The sequence below is a fragment of the Heloderma suspectum genome, chromosome 2 (assembly GCF_057233095.1).
Source record: "Heloderma suspectum isolate Gila_16-S chromosome 2, 16-S_ref, whole genome shotgun sequence".
NCBI classification, from domain to species: Eukaryota; Metazoa; Chordata; class Lepidosauria; order Squamata; family Helodermatidae; genus Heloderma; species Heloderma suspectum.
The window spans coordinates 276,081,873-276,100,839 of NC_139459.1; the positions used below are offsets into that span (position 1 = coordinate 276,081,873).

The following is an 18,967-nucleotide window of genomic DNA, read 5'->3' on the forward strand; positions in this document are numbered from 1 at the left end:
AACCCCTTTAAATGCCATCCAACTTAGTGGCCATCACTACATCTTGTGGTAGTGAATTCCATAGTTTTAACTATGCACTGTACTTCTTTTAATCTGTCTTGAAACTCCTACTATTTAGCTCCACACGTTGACACCGGGTTCTAGTATTATGAGAGAAGCATCTCCATATCTACTTTCTCCACACCATGCATAATTTTGTACATCTGTTATGTCTCCTCTTACTCACCTTTTCTCTAAGCTAATCAGTCTACACATGGACATCACCAGATGGTCAATACCGAAATCAGATCGATTATGTCCTTTGCAGCCAAAGATGGAGAAGCTCCATACAGTCAGTAAAAACAAGATCTGGAGCTGACTGTGGCTCAGATCATGAGCTGCTTCTTGCAAAATTTTGGCTTAAATTGAAGAACGTAGGGAAAACCACTAAACCATTCAGGTATGACCTAAATCATATCCCTTATGAATATACATTGGAGGTGAGGAATAGATTTCAGGGATTAGACCTGATAGACAGAGTGCCTGAGGAACTATGGACGGAGGTCCGTAACATTGTTCAGGAGGCAGCAACTCAATCCATCCCAAAGAAAAAGAAATGCAAGAAAGCAAAGTGGCTGTCTGAGGAGGCTTTACAAGTAGCTGAAGAAAGAAGGAAAGAGAAAAGCAAGGGAGAAAGGGGAAGAGATATCCAACAGAATGCAGAGTTCCAGAGAATAGCAAGGAGAGACAAGAAGGCCTTCTTAAATGAACAATGCAAAGAAATCGAGGAAAACAACAGAATGGGAAAGACTAGAGATCTCTTCAAGAAAATCGGAGATCTCAAGGGAACGTTTTGTGCAAAGACGGGCATGATAAAGGACAAAGAAGGCAGGGACCTAACAGAAGCAGATGAGATTAAGAAGAGGTGGAAAGAATACACAGAAGAACTATACAGGAAAGATCTGAATGTCCCTGATAGCCATGATAGTGCGGTCACTGAACTTGAGCCGGACATCCTCGAGAGTGAAGTCAAGTGGGCCTTAGGAAGCATTAGTAACAACAAAGCTAGCGGAGATGACAGTATTCCAGCTGAGCTATTTAAAATCCTAAAAGATGATGCTGTTAAAGTGCTGCACTCAATATGCCAACACATTTGGAACACTCAACAATGGCCGCAAGATTGGAAAAGGTCAGTTTACATTCCAATTCCAAAGAAGGGCAACGCCAAAGAGTGTTCAAACTACCGCACAATTGCGCTCATTTCACATGCCAGCAAGGTGATGCTCAAAATCCTACAAGCTAGGCTTCAGCAGCATGTGAACCGAGAACTACCGGAAGTACAAGCTGGGTTTCGAAGAGACAGAGGAACTAGAGATCAAATCGCCAACATTCGCTGCATCATGGAGAAAGCAAGAGAATTCCAGAAAAACATCTATTTCTGCTTCATTGACTATGCTAAAGCCTTTGATTGTGTGGATCACAACAAACTGTGGCAAATTCTTAAAGTGATGGGAGTACCAGACCACCTTACCTGTCTCCTGAGAAACCTGTACGAGGGTCAAGAAGCAACAGTAAGAACCAGACATGGAACAACCGAGTGGTTCAAAATTGGGAAAGGAGTACGACAAGGCTGCATATTGTCACCCTGCTTATTTAACTTATATGCAGAGTACATCATGAGAAATGCCGGGTTGGATGAATCACAGGTCGGAATTAAGATTGCTGGTAGAATTATCAACAACCTCCGATATGCAGACGATACCACCCTAATGGCAGAAAGCGAAGAGGATCTAAAGAGCCTCTTGTTGAGGGTGAAAGAGGAGAGTGCAAAAGCTGGTTTGAAACTCAACATTAAGAAAACTAAGATCATGGCATCTGGCCCTATCACTTCCTGGCATACAGAAGGGGAAGAAATGGAAGCAGTGACAGATTTTACTCTCTTGGGCTCCAAGATCACCGCAGACGGTGACTGTAGCCATGAAATTAAAAGATGCTTGCTCCTTGGGAGGAAAGCTATGGCAAACCTAGACAGCATAGTAAGAAGCAGAGACATCACCTTGCCAACAAAGGTCCGTCTAATCAAAGCTATGGTTTTCCCAGTAGTAATGTATGGCTGTGAGAGCTGGACTATAAGGAAGGCTGAGCGCCGAAGAATCGATGCTTTCGAACTGTGGCACTGGAGAAGACTCTTACGAGTCCCCTGGACTGCAAGGAGGTCAGATCAGTCAATCCTAAAGGAAATCAACCCTGAGTGCTCATTGGAAGGACAGATAGTGAAGCTGAAGCTCAAATATTTTGGCCACCTAATGCGAAGAGAAAACTCTCTGGAAAACACCCTGATGCTGGGAAAGACTGAAGGCAAAAGGAGAAGGGGATGGCAGAGGATGAGATGGCTAGATAGCATCAGCGATGCAATGAATATGAACTTGAGCACGCTCCGGGAGAGAGCGCAGGACAGGAAGGCCTGGCGTGCTATGGTCCATGGGGTCACGAAGAGTCGGACACGACTGAACGACTGAACAACAACAACAATCAGTCCCAGAGATCGTGACCTTTCCTCGAAGGCGAGTTGCTCCAGCCCCTTGATCATTTTGGTTGCCCTTTTCCGTAACCATTCCAGCTCTGCACTATCTTTTTTGAGGTGCGGAAACCAGGACTGTACACAGTATTTCAAGTATGGTCATGCTTGTTGTTGTTGATTCGTTCAGTCGCTTCCAACTCTTCGTGACTTCATGGACCAGCCCACGCCAGAGCTTCCTGTCAGCTGTCGCCACCCCCAGCTCCCCCAAGGTTGAGTCTATCACCTCCAGAATATCATCCATCCATCTTGCCCTTGGTCAGCCCCTCTTCCTTTTGCCTTCCACTTTCCCTAGCATCAGCATCTTCTCCAGGGTATCCTGTCTTCTCATGATGTGGCCAAAGTACTTCAGTTTTGCCTTATCATTCCCTCAAGTGAGCAGTCTGGCTTTATTTCCTGGACTATGGACTGGTTTGATCTTCTTGCAGTCCAAGGCACTCTCAGAATTTTCCTCCAGCACCACAGTTCAAAAGCATCTATCTTCCTTCGCTCAGCCTTCCTTATGGTCCCGCTCTCGCAGCCATAGGTTACTACGGGGAATACCATTGGCAGCTTTGAGTTCCTTTTCTAAATATGTCCAATATAATTTAATGTTGTTTGTTGTTTGTTTTTTCTTCAATAGGGTAATAAAACAGCTACCTTCTGCAGTCACACACACATGGCGCTACAGCAAGTGACACCTAGTGGAATGACAATAGTTAGCGTGACGGGATTCTTTGGAAAACCCATCATTCCAGCTATTGGCATTGGCATTGGTCATTTACCTCTAGTGCAATACCAATAGCTGGAATGATGGGAGGTGGTGGGCTTTCCCACACAGGAGGCATTCCAGATGAGGCTGGGCAGCCATCTGTCAGGGATGCTCTGACTTGGATTCCTGCACTGAGCAGGGGGTTGGACTCGATGGCCTTGTAGGCTCCTTCCAGCCCTACTATTCTATGATTCTACACTAGCGCAACATAATTTATGTTGCCATTTGTGTTGCATTGGAAATTGCCCAATGATTAAAAAAGTTAACACATTTTATTTTAAAAGGAACAAAATAAACCCCAATGAACTTGCAAAATGTGTCTCCAACTTGACACTGAAAATTTCAATATGTAAGAAACTAAATCCATTTTTCATCTAAATTAACTGAAAAAGTCATCTCTTACAATGACAAACCTTGTCAGGATATATCCATTTCTGCAGTGACTAATACCTTAATTATCCATTGAGGTGGACATAGCTTCTCCCTATCTAGCATGTAATTTTAGCAGTGACTTAACAGTGTGATCTTATCCATGTCAACTCCGAAGTAAGCCCCACTGACTTCAGTGGGACTTGTTCTCAGGTAAGACCCTGATGCTGGGAAAGACTGAAGGCAAAAGGAGAAGGGGACGGCAGAGGATGAGATGGCTAGATAGCATCACGGATGCAATGAATATGAACTTGAGCACGCTCCGGGAGAGAGCGCAGGACAGGAAGGCCTGGCGTGCCATGGTCCATGGGGTCACGAAGAGTCGGACACGACTGAACGACTGAACAACAACAACAACAACAACAAAGTGTGTATAGCAACCTTCCCCAAGCTGATACCCCCCAGATATTTTGGACTACAACTCCCACCACCCCCAGCGAACATGGCCAATGGTAAGGGATAGGTGGAGTTGTAGTCCTAAACATCTGGAGGGCACCAGCTTGGGGAAGGCTGATGTGTAGCTTTACCACGTATGAGATTTTGTAACAATACATTTAACATTTGGCATTTTTCTTCAAAAACATTCGAAGCATAATTAAGAATTCAGGCTTTAGCCTTTTATATCCAGTCTGAAAAACTGCCTCAATAATTTGGCTTTAATATCTTTTAAGCAAATGGAGAAACCCACCATATGCAGAAAAAAATCAGCAAGATCACTTTTACACACCCAGCATTTAACTGGACCAATTTAAAAGATCTCATTCAATCTTGGAGGTGTAATATATCACTGCAATGTTTTATACTGAGTGCCTCTTAAAGAACATAATTAGTCATATCCCCACACAGCTCTTACTCCAGATTCTCTTTAGTATGCCCATGCCTTCACCCCACAGTACTTTATATGAATTTCTAACTTCTAACATTGAAAGACCTCATTGTTTGCATTTTCTCCTCCAGTAAACTGTGTTTATGATTGTAAATGTCCCTTTTTCTTAAATTCTTAAAGTAGGAAGTGTCTTATTTGAAATTATTGGAACCATGAAGGGATTCATCCCCATTTCCTCCCAGCTCCAAAAAAATTACGTTACTATTCTTCAGCTTCTGTAATAGTTTACACCAGCCTTTCCCATTGAACACTGATCCCAGAGGATGAGGAATCTTTTAATTCTTTCATCAAGGCTGTTTCATCCCATACACAGATAAAGAAATGGTAACAGAGCAGAGGTAGTCATCCAAAGCAAGCAAGCAAGGGATGGCTAGGCTAAGCACAGCAGCCTACAAGAGGCATCCTACAGATCACCTGAACAGCATTGTGTCATTTGGATAGGAGACAGTAAAGAGCAGTACCAATTCCAGCCTCATCTTACCTCCCTCCAATCCCACCTGAGTCCTGGGGAGGGGGGCTAGACTCTTCGAGTACATTCCCACCCCTGGTCTGCCAAGGCTGATTTTGATCCATGCTCCCCTCCCTTACAATTTTAGCGCAAACGCCACTGGAAGGGCTTAACTTATGTCCAACTATACACTCCATGCAAATCAGCTAAGTATTTTAGTGCTCCCATGAACAACAACAAAAACCAGGGTGTCTGATGGATTCCCTCATTCCCTGCAGAGAACTGTCTTCCTTTCCAAAGAGAGGCTGGGTACCAGACAGACCATGCCAGTGGTGCTTCCTGCGGGGAAACAGCATTAGCATCTCCATAATTCATGGACTGCAGCCGTTTGATCTCAGCACTTTGAAGAGGCTGCTAACAGATTGTAATAATGTAGCAGCTGGCCTGGCAGGGAACAATTGATGCAAAATGGGGAATGGGTTTTAATTGACTCAACACCGGGGCTGATCAATCACCTTAACAAAAAAAAAATCTCTGCAAGGGCAGCTGCACAAAGCATAGAACACTGCAGCAAGCAAACACACCCTTGCATGTGTTCCTGCATACACACACATGTGCTTAAGTGACACGCCAAAAACACACACACAAGTTATGCCCTGAGGGAGAGGAACGTAATGTAAAGGGAGTTGTATTTAGTTGCAAGTCTGGGAGCAAAGCCTTGACTCTTACTTTATTCTGTGCAGTATATATATTATATTATAGGCACGTATGATGTCTACAGTTATGAGATAAAGAAGAAATGGGGCAGGGAGCCCCGATACCCCACTTTAAAAAGGAGAATGACAGATCGGCAACTTAATCCAGCAACAAGAAAATGACTTCTCAGTTTAGGTGCTGACGCCAGCCCAAAAGCATTATGTAGACCCTCATGGAATACTAGATGATCGATACAGAGTGAACACCCAGTTAATACAGCTGTCCTAGCCCAGATCCTGCCGGGCATGGAATCCGGGGTTCATTCCTTCAGAACTTTGAAATCTAGCAGGTCTCTATGCTTGTGTAGCCAAAAGCTGTGGTGAATGACAGAGGCGGCAGGCCTATGCTCACTTGCCAGTTAGTGGGACTTCCAAGTAAACTATCAGAGGATTAGATAGAAAGAGAAATAAAGATGAGGACTGCAAAGACACAGGTTTCAAGCTGAACAATTCAGGTGAAAAGCTGCCAAAAATCAGTGATCTCTACAACTTAAGGGCTACACTGCCCTCCAGTGGAAATAATATGCCAAGAAAGACTTCATGAAGCTGGAAGTGCATATCTAAAGATAAAGATTATTGAAAACTTGCTGGTGAAAGAAAGTATTGAATAAAAAGAGCCATATTTGTTTTGGCAGGATCCAATGTCCAGTGTCCAGATCATGAGATATTTGCTTTGCCATTCACACCATCATTAATAGCGACCATGAACTCAATGGGGCTTACTGCTGAGGAGACACGTATAGGATTATGCTGTTAGAGATTTTGGATATGTCACTATTTCATCGCCAGACTATCTTGCACAGTTGTTGCAAGGAGAAAATGTTCCATGTACCTCATCCTGAGCTCCTTAGAGAAAGGGAAGGATGCACATGTCAGTAAAATATTGCCATGGGGGAGGATTCTGATATATACACAGGAAAATATTTATTTATTTGCAACATTTATATACTGCTCCACATCCAAACAGAGTCTGGAGTGGTAAGCAATAAAAGATAAAAATAATAAAACACTGTATTAAAAAAAAATAAAAACAGTAAACCAATAAAAACCATGGCTGTCAATCAAGGAAGGCTTCTGAAAATGTTTTCAGCAGACACCAAAACCAATAGAAGATTGGTGCCTGCCTGACCTCCAGAGGCAGGGAGTTCCGCAGAAAGGGGGCCACCACATTGATGGCTCTTCTCCAGGTGGAGTCCAGTCAGGCCATAGGTCCATGCAGAACCACCAGGAGCATCCCATTTGATGACCTCAGTAATTATATCCATTTAGTCCATCCTGCTGCAGAATGGCTTCCACCAGTGAAAAGCAGGGGCAGGGGCGATTTCCCCCTTTCCCTACAATTTCCCACACACCCTCAACATCTTCCCTGGAGGACTGTGGGACACTCCTTAGCAGATTTTGGTAGTCAGGATTTCATTGGGGAGGAGAGAGGGGGAACATCCCATTGTGTGAGCAGGAGTCTGCTCACATGATATAGGATTTCACCCACAAACAAATGGCAATGCAGCTTAAGCTGAAAGGAGATGTGGAGAAAAACAAGACCCAGCGACCAAGTTCAGATGCAATGGCCAAGTCATGGTTTGAAGTGGGTTCCCAATTTTGGTTTGGAGGCAAACCATTAGTTGCCCAATTCAGACATTACAGGAAAGTATGGTTGGGTGAACTAGGAAGCGAGGTTTGAAATAACAGCATGCAAGGAGAGGAAGGAGTGGGTGAGCACTAAGTACATTCCTGGTTGGAGTGCTGTAGTTCAGCCATTACATCTGAACCAGGCCACAGAATGGCACTGTGAAGGTCTATGTTCAATGCAAAAACGGTAATCCTTTCTGTGGTGATGCAGATCACATCAGTTCCTCAAGCCCTAGCACCCGCTCCCCCAGTACTCTGCATATGAGGGTGTCACCAAATGCCACCAACAATGGAATCTGGGAGAAAAATGCAGCATTAATTAGGGGATCAGAATAATATAAAGACAAGCAAGACCTACAGCAAAATGTTGCAGTGTGCAGTGCTGCCACTTAAGACTCTAAACAGCCAGCTAAGCTCTCTTCCAGGATTCTCTATTCTATCCCTCTCCTCCCATCCCCCCGCAAGTTAGTCAGCATTCCATGACCACTGAGAATACTCAGCCTTCAATGAGCCGTTTTGGATAGATCTTCCCCTTTAGATTTTTTCGCCCCTAAAAATTTTGTGAACTTTTGAAAAGTTTAAGGATTTCCCTAAGCCTACTGATACCTCCCTCTTGTGAGTGGATGGTGCCATTCTGGGTACATAAGGAGCAGCACTCAGAGAACTGAATTCACTGTTAGTACATAAGATGATCCCTTAGCACGGTACACAGTTCATTTCTATGAGGTATAACTGGGTTCGATCAAAATAACATTGTCTCTGGATGTCTCGGAAACAGTCCAAAGTATAGAGAGGGAGAAAAACTGATGAAGAGCAAGATGTTTATAAGCCAGTCTCAAAACAGCTGAAACTGTTCTAGTATTTTAATCTCTAATCACATAAATCCATTATTATTAAGGCTGAACCCGAAGTACTCACTAGTGAATATTTTCTTGAGAAGCATCACTCCACCCATAGTCCTTTTTTCACTAATTTCTTCCAAAACATTTACCCATTCAAAAAGCACTCTGAATTGATTTCAGCTGTCCTCAGTGACATCAGCACATGCAACCGAATGAACAGTGTCATGAAATCAAGGTCCTATGTGATCCCTGATTGGTTGTGATTACCTGTGAATAATGCCGGAAGCAGGAAAAGACCTTAACCAGAAAAAATGACACAGACGCACCAGCAGCTAGGGATAACAATGGCAGAATTCAAGATGTTTCTATTCCCACATTTAAATAATATTTTGGAAACAATTTCCACCACCACTATCCCCCAGCATAATGAATTTGTTTTTTTTTTTAATGCAGAATGTTCAGCAGAGCTCTGCTTACTTATCTGTAAGCAGCAGCCTGCTGGACCAGACTGAGTGTAGTATCTCATGTTAGTTCTACGTAGAGTAAGCCCATTGAAATGAATGGGACTTAAGTTGTGATTAACTTAAGTCTTATTCTTTCGATGGGTCCACTCTACATTGGATATTACCTGGAAGGTCCATCTAGTCGAGCATCCCAATTCACAATGGCAGCCAGATCCTTCCAGGAAACCACAAGCGGGGCAAACACATCCCTACGTTGTGGTATCATTGGACCTTCCATTTTCACTATGCCATTCCTCAGAAGGAAGAGATGAAAGAGGCACATACTGGGTAATCTCAAAGTGAGGTTATTGTACATCCTTTTCCTGGTAGTTCAATGTATTGCCCTTTTAAAACTACAGTACACGGGGGTTCTTTCTTTATTTTTTTTATTTTAGTGGAACAAAGCTATCCAAGATACAAAAAAAGATTCATACAAAAATAATCCTATTTCCCATCCCGATTCCTTTCATTATCCTAAGGTGCAAAAGGAATCAAAGATACAGACCCCCCAGAAGGGGTGAGTTAACCATTCCTGCGAGGAAAAAGGAGGGTTCCAAATGTGGCTACAGAAAGCCAGCATATCCCTCAGTCCATCCTCAAAGAACGACATAAGGGGATGACAATGACACAGTAACCCAGATTTGCAGGAGACTCTGCCTGCTCTGCCCCCAAGTAAACAGAGGGCAGGGACTGACTTCCCAATGGAAGGCATAATGTACAGACAAAGAAATGCATTGGCAGCTGCAAATGCCCTCTTTGCAAACCCCCCAGTGAATAGCCTAGACACTGGAAGGGGATTCAGTCAGTCAGCCAGCCCTTGTGCTTTCCAGGCTGGTTGGGCAGTTTACAAAAGCATCAAACTGCAGGCTTTCTAGGCAAGGAGATGCCAAGCCATGCTCCTACTCCAGAAGGGGCAACGAGCCCAATACAGAAGCAAAGCAAACATGGCTTGTGAACATCCTGCCCTGGCTCAGAATCCCAGGTCTTCAACACACTTCCCTTATGAGTCATTGGGGAGACCAAAGAGCTTCACAGTGCCAGCTTCCCTGCTGCTGTCATATTTGCCATCTTTATCATCACAGGCAAAGGCCAGGAGAGGACGCTTTGGATGCCAAGCCACAGTGAAGGTTGGGGACTCACACTGCACTTCCCACAGCTTCTCCCCTAAAAGGTAAAGACATAGTCAGAGACTCCCTTAGAGCCAGAAGAGTTGCAGCTCAGCAGGAGTAATTGATTTAAATCAAGGCAATTTAAATCACCAATTTAAATCATTATTTAAATCGGCAAGAAAAAAGGTTGATTTAAATCATTGATTTAAATTACATTTCCCATTGAAACTGTTTCATATATTTCCTGAACAATGGTGCAAGCTTAACCACTAAGCAATGTTAATTTAAAACCAAATAAGACTGCAATCCTATGTCTCCTAGACAGTGTCTGGGGGGACAAAACTTTGTGCAGTTTCTGGAATCTGAGGTCAGAACCAGGGCTCCAACCTCAGAGCCCAGATACCTCGGAAACAGAGTGTAGAGACAAGGAAAAGGGGGAGGGCCCAGAGGCAGGGAGGGGACAACGGAAGCTGCTTTATGCAGCTCCCTGTTGGGGCTCCAGGCTCCTTCCTTCTCCTTCCCCAAAGCTGTGGCTAGACAGGCAAAATCACCTGTCTAGCCAAAATGCAGGGCGGTTGGAACAGGGAGGGTGTCCCCTCCCTGCCCCTACCACCCTGCATAGGATAATCGGCAGCCTCCGATTTCAGAGACTGACAACTATCTGGATAGGATTGCGTCTTAAGAAAATTATTTACGTTGATTCATTCTTACAAGCAGGCTTTGCATCTCCTTGTGTTTCTGTATATAATTTGCATGCTTTCCTTTTTTACCTATACAGGGAAATATTTTCACATAGGGTCTTTCTCGTGTTCAGCATCCATGGGAGTTTGAGGTTAACAGTGTAACCCTATACATGTATGCCCAGAAATAAGTTCAATTAAACTCAATGGGGCTTACTCCCAGGTAAGTGGATATAGGATTACAGCCTTAGTATGAGAATACAGTAAGATGCATACTGGACAATTTAGTCTTCTCTGTGTTTTTTTATTTCCAGTGTTGCTCCTTTCTGCTTCACTCTGTCTTGGCCCAGGTCTGCTTTCACAAAAAACGAAGTAGCAAACAAAAAGGAAATGCCAGTGCTTGATAGATCAAAGAAAGGTCTGGGCAGAAAAAAATCCCATTTAAAAATGTAAAAATCTGATTTTTTGGAGTTTTTAAAGCATCTATTTTTATCCACCCTGTTATGATGTCTTTCTGTCTTAATTCCTCTGCCTTGCTTGGCACAACTCCACCACCACATAAGAAAAAAACAACAATCATATCTAGCCTGTGTCTTGGCACATGTGACTTTACAGGCACATGTGACTTTAGTCAGAGAAACTGAAAGCTCAGAACTTCCAAGAAGCGAGAGCTGGTAGTTAGGCTGAACAGAGCCATTTTCATGAGATGAAAAACTGAAACTACTGCGCACATTTGACTGGTAGGCAACTTCATGTTTATGAGACTGTGGGTAGTATCCAACAGGGGCCTTAGGCTGGGACCCCAGGCCTCCTGGTGGTGGCACATGGGCAGGCAATCCCACCAGCAGTGGGGCACACTCAGCCCCTACCGAAGGGTGCACTTTTGCGCTTCCAGGGCAATCGCCAAAATTAGCAGAAATGCTAGCTTCTGGAAGGCAAAGGTCGCACCCCTTTCAAAAACGAGCATTTTTTCTAGTTTCGGTGATTGCCCCCAGAAGTGCTACATCATGCCCAACCTCAGTAGGGGCCTAGTGTGCATGCCACCGCCAGTGGACCTGAGGCACCAGTGTAAGGCCCCTGTTGGATACTACTCTGCAAGTCTAGGTTTAAGTATGTTTATAATGAGATTTAATTGTTACTATGTTGTTTTAAAGTGAGAGAATTTAAGATTTTATTTATGATTTTTAAAATCAAAAAATCAATTTAAATGTTTAAAAATCTGATTTAAATTTTTAAAAAATCAATTAAAAATAATAATTCACCCATTTTTAGCCACCCTGCAGCTCAGACAGACAGCCCTCAAACGAACAAGAAAATGGGAGGACCATAACTTATAGATGCTATTGCTTTGAGAACCAGAATAATTTAGGCAACATCCTCCCTGCAGCCCACCCCTAGATGTTCTGCCTTGACTCTCCCAAACCAGACATATATAGCTTTGCGAAGGCTGTTTAGGCCCAGACGAAAAGACATCTACTTTCAGTAAAGGACAGAAAAAATATAATATATATTAACAGTGCAAGTTTACTCAGAAGGAAGCTGGTGTTCACTGGGAGTTTTTCCCCCTAGTAACCGTGTTTAGGATTACCGCCTGAATGACTTTTGCGACAGGAAATGCAAACAGCAGCACTTACCCGTTTCAACTTCAGCAATATCAATGAAATGGTCTTCGGATGCTGAAGCCAGCATCTTCCCATCATGGCTGAAGCTCAATGTCCTCACAGGCCAGTCAAGTCTGAAAAATGGAAGCAAATGGGAGAGGGCAGGGGAGGAGGATTAAGAGGAAAAATTGGCAGATTATAAGAGCTCTGCAACCAGCATCATCCTGTTTCCAATAGAGGCCAGTCTGATGGCTTTGGGAAGCACAACAGTGCATGAAGCCAACAGGGTTCCTACTTTGTTGTTCCTTGCATCTGGTATTGCCGAGGTAAAAATACCACCACTGGCCATGGAGGTTCCATTGAGGTATGATGCTGAATAGCTGCTGACAGACCATTTGTTTGTCTAGTCCTCTTTTAAGGCAGAGGCCATGACATCTTGTAGCAAGAAGTTCTATACACTAAACATTTAATGAAGAAGTACTTTCTTTTCACTTTTCTGAATCTCCTGCCAATCTATCAGTTTTGTTGGGTTACCCCAAGTTCTAGTATGAGAAAGTTTTCATCTCTATTCAGTCTCCATACCACTTATTTTGTGTTATTTATTTTGTATAAATAACACAATACCTGTTATTAATTGTTATCATGACCCTGCTTACTAATCTTTTTTAAACTGAAAAACCCTCAAGCACTTGAGTGTTCTTCATGAAGGTGTTCTAACCCATTGATCATTTTCACTCACCTTTTCCAGCTCTATAAAACATTTTTGAATGATAAACTATAGACCCTAAATGTGGTTGCATCACAGGTTAATATAAAGACATTACGATGCTGCCCAGTTTAATATTAAACTCTTTCCCTAATAATTAACCAACACAGAATTTATCCCCACCCCCCACAGCCATTCAGGGTAGAAACTGATTTTGACATTTTAAAACACTTAATTTTAAATTTGATTTTATTATTTTTTTTAATCTAAATTCAGTGGGCTGGTTTGCACATGACAGCCCACCATGACTTAATTTGTCCACATAGGCTGTTATGTCATGCTGGGCACCCATGGGTGCCATTTTGTTTAATAGCCTCGTAGAATCATAGAATAGTAGGGTTGGAAGGGGCCTACAAGACCATCGAGTCCAACCCCCTGCTCAAGGCAGGAATCCAACTCAAAGCACCCCTGACAGATAGCTGTCCAGCCTTGTCTTGAATGCCTCCAGTGTGGGAGAGCCCACCACCTCCCCCAGTAATTGGGTCCATTGTCGTATTGCTCTAACAGTCATGAGGTGTCTCCTGATGTTCAGCTGGAATCTGGATTCCTGTAACTTGAGCCCATTATTCCGTGTCCTGCACTCTGGGATGATCGAGAAGAGATCCTGGCCTTCCTCTCTGTGACAACCTTTCAAGTACTTGAAAAGCGCTATCATATCTCCCCTCAGTCTTCTCTTCTCAAGGCTAAACATGCCCAGTTCTTTCAGTCTCTCTTCATAGGGCTTTGTTTCCAGTCCCCTGATCATCTTTGTTGCCCTTCTCTGAACCCTCTCCAGTTTGTCTGCATCCTTCTTAAAGTGTGGCGCCCAGAACTGGACACAGCACTCCAGATGAGGCCTAACTAGTGCCGAGTAGAGGGGAGCTAGTACTTCCTGGGATTTGGTAGCTATGCTTCTATTAATGCAACCCAAAAGGGCATTTGCCTTTTTTGCAGCCACATCACATTGTTGGCTCATATTCAGCTTGTGATCGACAACAATTCCAAGATCCTTCTCGCTTGTAGTGTTGTTGAGCCACGTATCCCCCATCTTGTAACTGTGCATTTGGTTTCTTTTTCCTAGGTGCAGAACTTGGTATTTATCCCTAGTAAATGTCATTCTGTTTTCTGCCCAGCGCTCCAGTCTATCAAGATCACTTTGAATTTTGTTTCTGTCTTCCAAAGTATTAGCTATCCCGCCCAATTTAATTTAAATGCAAACCCAGGTGCCAGGAGTTGTTTGGGGGCTAGACAACCCTCAAATAACGCTAAAACAAGCCATGAGTTATTTGAGGGTTATCTAACCCTCAAACAACTCCAGCTGCCTAGATTCACAGGACAAGACAATAAAGTAAGCTGGGCACCTGCAGCCATCATACAAAAATGATGCCTGTGGGTGCCAGCCACAACACGACAGCCCCTGCAGGTAAATTAACACAGGGTGGGCTGTTGTGTCATGCGACCCTGGTCAGTGTGTCTTTTTTTAAAGAAAAGTTAGGATTTTCTTTTAAGCTATATTAATACAGACAAGGAATCCTCGAATGATCTCTTAAAACTAAATCATCTATCAAACAGATTAAATTAAAACCTGTTCTATGTAAAAAAATAAAGCATGGGGGGAAATATTTTTATTTATTTATTATTACATTTATATCCCACTTTCTTTCCTCATACAATAAACCCAAGACAGCTTACATAGCGGTCTTCCTCTTCTCCATTTTATCCTCACAACAATCTTGTGAGGTAGGTTAGGCTGAGAGTCAATGCCTGGGCCAAGGTCACCCAGTGAGATGCATGGCCTAGTGGGGACCAGAATCCAGATCTCCCAAGCCCCAGTCCTACACTCTAACTACTTACTATACCACACAATGGCTCTCTCTAAATATTTAAGCACCATGAATGATACCCTTGTCATGAATTGCATTTATTATTGTGGCGACCTATCAGACTGAGTACCAGTAAGTCATCACAGAAGCTAGGATCCAGATTATGCCTTCTTGTATATCACTAGGCTCATCTACAAAGCCAACAAGGGTGACCTTGTACACCTGTTTTATCCTCCCAACTACATGAGCTTTGCAATGAATTCAGGTTATGAATATGTATGATTCCACTAACCAGATGTTAGATGTATGTAAGATGTAGATCTATCTGCAGCTCCAAGAGTTGAAAAGGGGATTCAGCACAGGTCAAGGCAACTTACCTAGAAAAGCATCGCACACAAACCAGCTCATCCACATCCCAGAGGCTAACAAGTGCGTCAGCACTTCCTGTGGCAAAATACTTGCCCATTGGGTCAAATTTGATGCAGATACAGTTTGAGGGATGGGCATTAATTGACTGGATGGGCTTTAGCTCTGGGTAGCTGTAGAAAAGGGAAGAAATGGAGTTGGAGTGAGACTACAAAAGGGAAGAAATGAAGTTGGAGTGAGACTACAGACAAAAGCAGTCCTTTCACTAGCTATGTAACATCTTCGAATGTCTTGCTTAGTAGTCACTAAATGCAAGGCAGAACCTCCTCGACAGCAAGAGGCCCCACAAGCTGCACAAATCCAACTAAATGGGCTCTGGAATAGTTTCAGCCCCTAAATAATTACAATGTAGATGGCACAGCTTATTTTTATTCATGCTACAGGGCTAGAGAAGTCACTGGAATAGACGAGGGACTATAACGTGATTTAAAAGGTATCCAAGTGACAGACACAGGAAGGGGATGGGGGCTGCCCCACTGTTCACACACATACTAGCATTCAGAAAATGGGAACGCACAGCACTGCTTCTATTGCACTGACTCAGATGTGGGGGATAAAGCTGTAGGTCCGTCGTAGCCCAATGGAGATGTGAGCAGGGGGCACATGGTGGCATCAGAAAGGAGGAGCACATACTTCTCCTAGCTTGTGCCTTCATATAGATACCTGCATAACCAAAGTTCACCATGTCAGTTTTCATTTCGCATGAAAGAGCTTAGCTTTCTGCACAAAACAAAGCAATCGCATCCCAACATCTCTCTCCTACCTAGATGTTAAACTGATGAAAGAAAGAAAATGATTTTTAAAGCTTGTGTGTGACAAAACAAACAATTCTCCGCTTGAGTTTCTATGATTGAAGGTCAGGCAACTCACTCTGATTAGTGTATTTTCTGGCAAATTTGTCTGAGAGTGAATACTCCAGAGAAACAATTTTGAGCAAACAAAGCAATAGCAAAGGCCATCACTTAGAGCGCAAGAATTTTATCCATCAGACCTGGAACCTTTATATACTGTGACAGTATATCCTGGGGGAATTAATGGGGTAGTGGGAAATCTTCTGAGGGAGCACATGTTACCCCTTAGAGCCATCCCTTCAAGGAGAGGAACTTCATACAATAGTTATTTGTCTTAAATTTAAAAATTGGGAAATGAGAAGATATGGCAAAAGGCCCTGCACATGCTTGCTGCTTGGTACACAGCACTATAAGACAGGCTCAAAAACAACAGCAGGAAGCAGAACAAGGAATAATGCTGGATCCTCAATACATTGTTGAGAGATGTCATAGATCTACACATAAGGCAAGCACTTTCCCCTATCCACCACCTAGACCAAAAGACAAGACAGCCAACTCACTTGCTTCCTCTCCTAGAAAAGGCCATACTGAGCGTACCTGAGGATGTTGATGCAACCGTTGCCATTGGTGAGGAAAAACATGTTGTTGTCATTGTTCCAAGAGATCTCATTCACCTCAAACTTGAACTGTTCCTCAGCTTTTGACCGATGTGTCTTAGCATCAATGAAGGTTACCACATCATCCTTATTCCCTACTGCAATAGTTTGCCCATCAGGGCTCCAGCAGATGTTGATGTTTTCCCCTGTAGAGGAGTGGAAGGGATAAATTAACCCACTGACTTACTACTTGGGGCAAGAGCAGTTCACAGGCAACACACACGCTTTTGCATCTGTAAATCAAGGATCACTAATGGGACATAAAACAGCAACGCAGCCATATAAAATATGTAATGCAGCTACGTTCCCACACTCTCTTCACATAAATTTATTTATTTTTACATTTATATCCTGCCTTTTCTTCCTCTTACAAGGAACCCAAGGTGGCTTACATGGTCTTCCTCCTCTCCATTTTATCCTCACAGCAATCCTGTGAGGTAGGTTAGGGTAAGAGCCAGTGACTAGCCCAAGTCACCCAGTGAGCTTCATGTCTGAATGGAGACTAGAACCCAGATCTCCCAAGTCCCAGTGCATGACTCTAACCACTACATCACACTAGCTCTAATAACCAGTGACTGAAAACTAAGTGACATCATTATGTATCTGACCCTTTGCAATAAGCCAGAAAACATTCAGTAATAAACTATTATCAAGGCAGCCACATGATCAAAATCTTAAGAGGGGAAAATTAGGTTCTTAAGTGGTTTGTAATTATATTAGTGTACAAAAATGGTATTTATAATTAATATTTCCAATTAATGCTTTTAAAATGCAACCATAGTAAAAGTACATTTTTGTCTCAGCCCAAGCTATGAGGTAGAAAGATAGGTCTGGATCATAGAGGACAGAGGAAGGGGTGAGGGGAAAGAGAAAGGTGTGTTGTTTGGTTTTAATTTTTGTGAACTGCCCAGACAGCTTCGGCTATTGGGTGGTATAGAAATGAAATAAATAAATAAATGAAAGAGAGATCTACGTGGGTCAAAATTGCCAGTGGAGAGTCACTACCTTTCAGGATCAAATTACTCTGTTCCTAAGATTTCCCCCCATCCTCCAGAAATAGCAAATACTTGCAATAACAATAATAACCCCCAAATAGCTGGGGTTATTATAGAAGCTATTATTCAATGAACAATATTATCATACACCTTTGGTGTTCACTGTGGCAATGCACTTAGTGGTACGGACGTCCCATATGCGAATGGTTTTGTCTCCAGATGCAGTGACAAATAAGTCTGGGTTACTTGGGTGCCAGCACAACTGATCCACACTGTCTCCATGTCCACGGTAATTGTTCTCTTTCACCTGGGAAAAAGGATAGTTTTAAATGAATAATCCTTTCTACACCTCACAATCAGCCTAATGACAAGATTTAATCACCACCTAAATACTATTATACAAGCTGCTTTTAGTTCACGCATCCTTTAGGAATACAGTTTTGGGATTAACCTAGAAGGAGCATTTTTTAAGTTGTATATGTATATCCTACCATTCCATATAAAAGACCCCCCAATGCTGCTTGCAATACATTATACCAGGGCTGGGGAACCACCCATCCATGGGCTGGATGTAGCCTGCCAACCCTCTTCCCAAGAAGGTTAATAAAATCTTTTGCAGGCTAACCTTTTTGGGCCTATTTTCAAGGCCACACTATGTCCAAGCATATCATATCACGAGCTCCACAGAAACGGCCAAGAGAACTTGGGAAACATCCCTGAAAACGCTCCTTTCCTGAAAACGCAACTAGAACCAGCAGAGCAACATCCCCAATAACAGGAGAGGAGCATGCAAATGAACAAACATTTGCAGATACTAAGGGAAAAGAAAAGCATAAGCTGCAGTCTTACCAAGACCTCTGCAGTTTCTTAGTGCACTGAACCGATCTGAAATCCAGTTCCAGTCAGTAGCCAGCTACTGAGTTGAACTCGGTTTGAAATCGGTCCAGCTGTTATGAATAACCATAATCTGGCGAAGGTGCCTATCGACCCCAAGGCGTGCAGAGCCTCAGTTCCCAGCGTCCCGGTTCTTCATTCCCCCGCGTCCCCTGCCTCGCCTCTACTTTCACGGAACCGCCCTTAAGGGCGCCCCCGAAACTGACCAGCCGGTCCTTGTCGAGCACGAAGACGCTGGCGGTCTTGTCGAAGGAGCCGGAAGCCAGGCGGCGGCCGCAGCAGCTCCAGGCCACCGAGTGGACCTTGGCCCCGTGCGCCGGGAACTCACGGCTGCGCGTGTTAGCCCGGAATAGATCCTGCATGGCCTGCACGTACGGGGAAAGCGCCATGGCAACCTGGCCGGACAAGGCCGGACCAAGCGCGGCTCGCCGAGCGCCTTTCCCTTCC

General features: G+C 43.5%; 1 protein-coding gene across 4 annotated transcripts in view; it reads right to left on the reverse strand.

Annotated features, from left to right (window-relative positions):
• Positions 1-18,967, reverse strand: part of THOC3 (THO complex subunit 3) — a 40,841-nt gene extending 21,874 nt beyond the window's left edge. Inside the window, exons 1-6 of one of the 4 annotated variants that reach the window (XM_084839303.1) lie at positions 18,727-18,967; positions 17,777-17,933; positions 16,573-16,777; positions 15,136-15,297; positions 12,224-12,324; positions 1,559-6,672 (exon numbers count right to left, since the gene is read on the reverse strand). In XM_084839303.1, coding sequence (XP_084695429.1) covers positions 6,617-6,672; positions 12,224-12,324; positions 15,136-15,297; positions 16,573-16,777; positions 17,777-17,933; positions 18,727-18,909 — 864 coding nt within the window. In that variant the 5' untranslated portion in view covers positions 18,910-18,967 and the 3' untranslated portion in view covers positions 1,559-6,616. Of the gene's footprint in view, positions 1-1,558; positions 6,673-9,169; positions 9,965-12,223; positions 12,325-15,135; positions 15,298-16,572; positions 16,778-17,776; positions 17,934-18,726 lie in introns of those variants that run through there. The other 3 variants (XM_084839302.1, XM_084839304.1, XM_084839306.1) reach the window with 3 other exon arrangements.